The sequence below is a fragment of the Apis dorsata genome, unplaced genomic scaffold, assembly GCF_000469605.1.
Source record: "Apis dorsata unplaced genomic scaffold, Apis dorsata 1.3 scaffold_315, whole genome shotgun sequence".
Lineage (NCBI taxonomy): Eukaryota > Metazoa > Arthropoda > Insecta > Hymenoptera > Apidae > Apis > Apis dorsata.
In genome coordinates, this window is record NW_006263587.1 from 213,107 (window position 1) to 215,590 (window position 2,484).

Genomic DNA, 2,484 nt, shown 5'->3' on the forward strand with positions numbered 1-2,484 from the left:
GAAAACATAATAAATTTTTTTTTTAAATTTTATATAATATAATTATTGTTATAGTTTTTAATTATTTTAATTTATAGTAAAAATAAATAAATGTTGCGATAATTATATAAAACTTAATATAGTTATAAAATAAATATTTAATTTAATAAATTAATAATTTTAATAACTTATATTATTAAAAAATATCGAAACAAATTATTATAAAATTTTAGATTAAAATGATCTTAAATGATACTTATTTATATTATTTAAAGATTAAAAACTAAATTAAAATGAAAATTTTAAAAGATAACACATAATATCTTGATGTAAAAATCTATGCAATATATAATGTAAAAAAGCATAGATACTAAGTATAAAATATTTCATTGTCGGCGAGAATATTTTTACAAATCAAAAGACGAGGGATCGCAACGTGGCGCCAACTAGTGGTCAAGTGAAATTTAGTCGACAGTGTCGCGACGCCGCAACGTATTTGTCAATATCTCATCATTTTCACGATTTTTACGGTTCATACATGTTCATAAGAAATTATCGCGCAATTTTTATCAAGGCAAGTGATTTTAGTGATCCAAATAAAAAGAAATTTACTATTCTATACGAATCGATATATAAACCAAACTGAAAAGTGAAGAGTTCTCAGCGCGGAAAAAAGACATCGAGAACTGGCCGGGACTCGGGACGATAGCTGGTAGCTCGGTAGGTCTGTAACTCGGCCGAGTATATTATCTATCTTATTTAAGGGTCGGGGGAAGCGCGGTGGTGAGTGAGTGTAATACAGTGAAATATCAAAGATCGAGAGTAACAGTTAAAGAGCTGACGCGATTCTAACATCCAAGCATCAAATACCGGGCCTACGAATGCAGTTTCAAGACGGAATCGCGTTTTAAGATGTGAGTAATCGTGCCGGATTTCACGAGAAAATTGTAGCGAAAGGAGAAGAAAAAGTTTCATTGCCAGTGAACATTGCATTCATCGCAACGGCTCCTCATCAAGTATAAGACAGTGGAAAAAATTGTCTTTGTAGACGGTACGGAAAACTGCCGATACAAGTAGAAAATATTATTGTAAATACAATTCATCTATATCGAACTCTGCACAACATATAACCCTTTATGTATATTCGCGCTTAATTCGCGCACGTCTTTTTCTATATCATATATCATGTGCTTTATCAATGATGTCGGTTTTACTTATACTTTTGTATTCGCATACCTATGAATATCATGACAGAAACGTGAGTAAAATCGGTCTTGTTTTTTTAAAAACTTTAATTCTTCCACGATTTCTTTCTTCCATAAAAATGTCACTCTTGTTTTAGCTTCGAATTTTGATTTATCAATTTTGGTCTTCTAAACATTTACATTAGATTGGATATTGTACTAATTTTTTTAATATTTTTTTAGAAAAATATATATATTTATTATAATACATATGTATAAACTTTGTTATTTCTCCGATGAATTAATTATTTCCTTCATATTTTTTTTCTCAATTTTATAACATGTATTTTTTGAGTATCATAGTATCAAATAATTCATCAATAATTCGATCTATGAAATATTATTAAATATACTTTTAATAAATTATATTTAATTAATTTATTACATATATATCGCCAAAATACATTAGATTTTCAAAGATTATTTTTTTAAAAATATTAATCATATTATTTGAATAAAATTTCATAAATAATATATATATCTTTAATAAAAAGAAATCTATTTCTCTAGAACTCTATATTACAATAACACAGTTCGTTATTGTAAAATTCATTTCTTATTGCATGCAAATAAAAACATGTATTTATACATTTGTAATACACATATATATATAAATGTGAGTATCATCTCTATTATTTCAAATATGTATGTACCTATTAATCATAACATATTTTTCATTTCTACTGTATGGATATCAGTTTATAATATCTGCATTATGCATTCGGAACTTCAATGCTTTCAAACAATATATTTTCAAGGACAGTTTCTTTAAATGAGATGCTCCCTTTCACAATGTTTACCATTCAGAGATATACGAATGATATGAGAGATATACGAATTAGGTGTACGAATTTAGTTAAACACTATCGTATTTACATAAAAGCACGCGTAAAAGGAGCGACGTTGAAACTAAAGGTAGAGTGGAGACGGTCGTTGGCCGAAGGAGAAACGACCCAGCAAGTCTTGCTCGAGTCAACGGAGGAGAGCCTGTTTCGCTACGGGGAACACGTATCTTCGTCGCGGTTGAGTCTGTTCAACCTGTCGGGCTTTCAAGTCAAGCTCCGCGAACAAACGATAACGTTACCTCAGCACGCGAATAAAGTAGCTTCTTTTTAATTTACCATTTTATTCTTCGCTTTGTAATTAATAATTCGCTTTTTCTTTGTCAATTTTATGAATTATTTTATATTAAGTCTATTTTAAGTATACGTATATATTTTCAAATTATACATATTATTTTTTGTGTATTTTCTTTTTTTTT

At 28.5% G+C, this 2,484-nt stretch overlaps 1 protein-coding gene across 4 annotated transcripts in view; it reads left to right on the top strand.

Annotated features, from left to right (window-relative positions):
* The first annotated feature begins 427 nt into the window (after positions 1 to 427).
* Positions 428 to 2,484, top strand: part of LOC102680215 (serine/threonine-protein kinase tricorner) — a 41,766-nt gene continuing 39,709 nt past the window's right edge. For 2 of the 4 annotated variants that reach the window (XM_031511400.1, XM_031511401.1), the window contains exon 1: positions 428 to 893. In XM_031511400.1, coding sequence (XP_031367260.1) covers positions 892 to 893 — 2 coding nt within the window. In that variant the 5' untranslated portion in view covers positions 428 to 891. Of the gene's footprint in view, positions 1,031 to 2,484 lie in introns of all 4 variants that reach the window. The other 2 variants (XM_031511402.1, XM_031511405.1) reach the window with 1 other exon arrangement.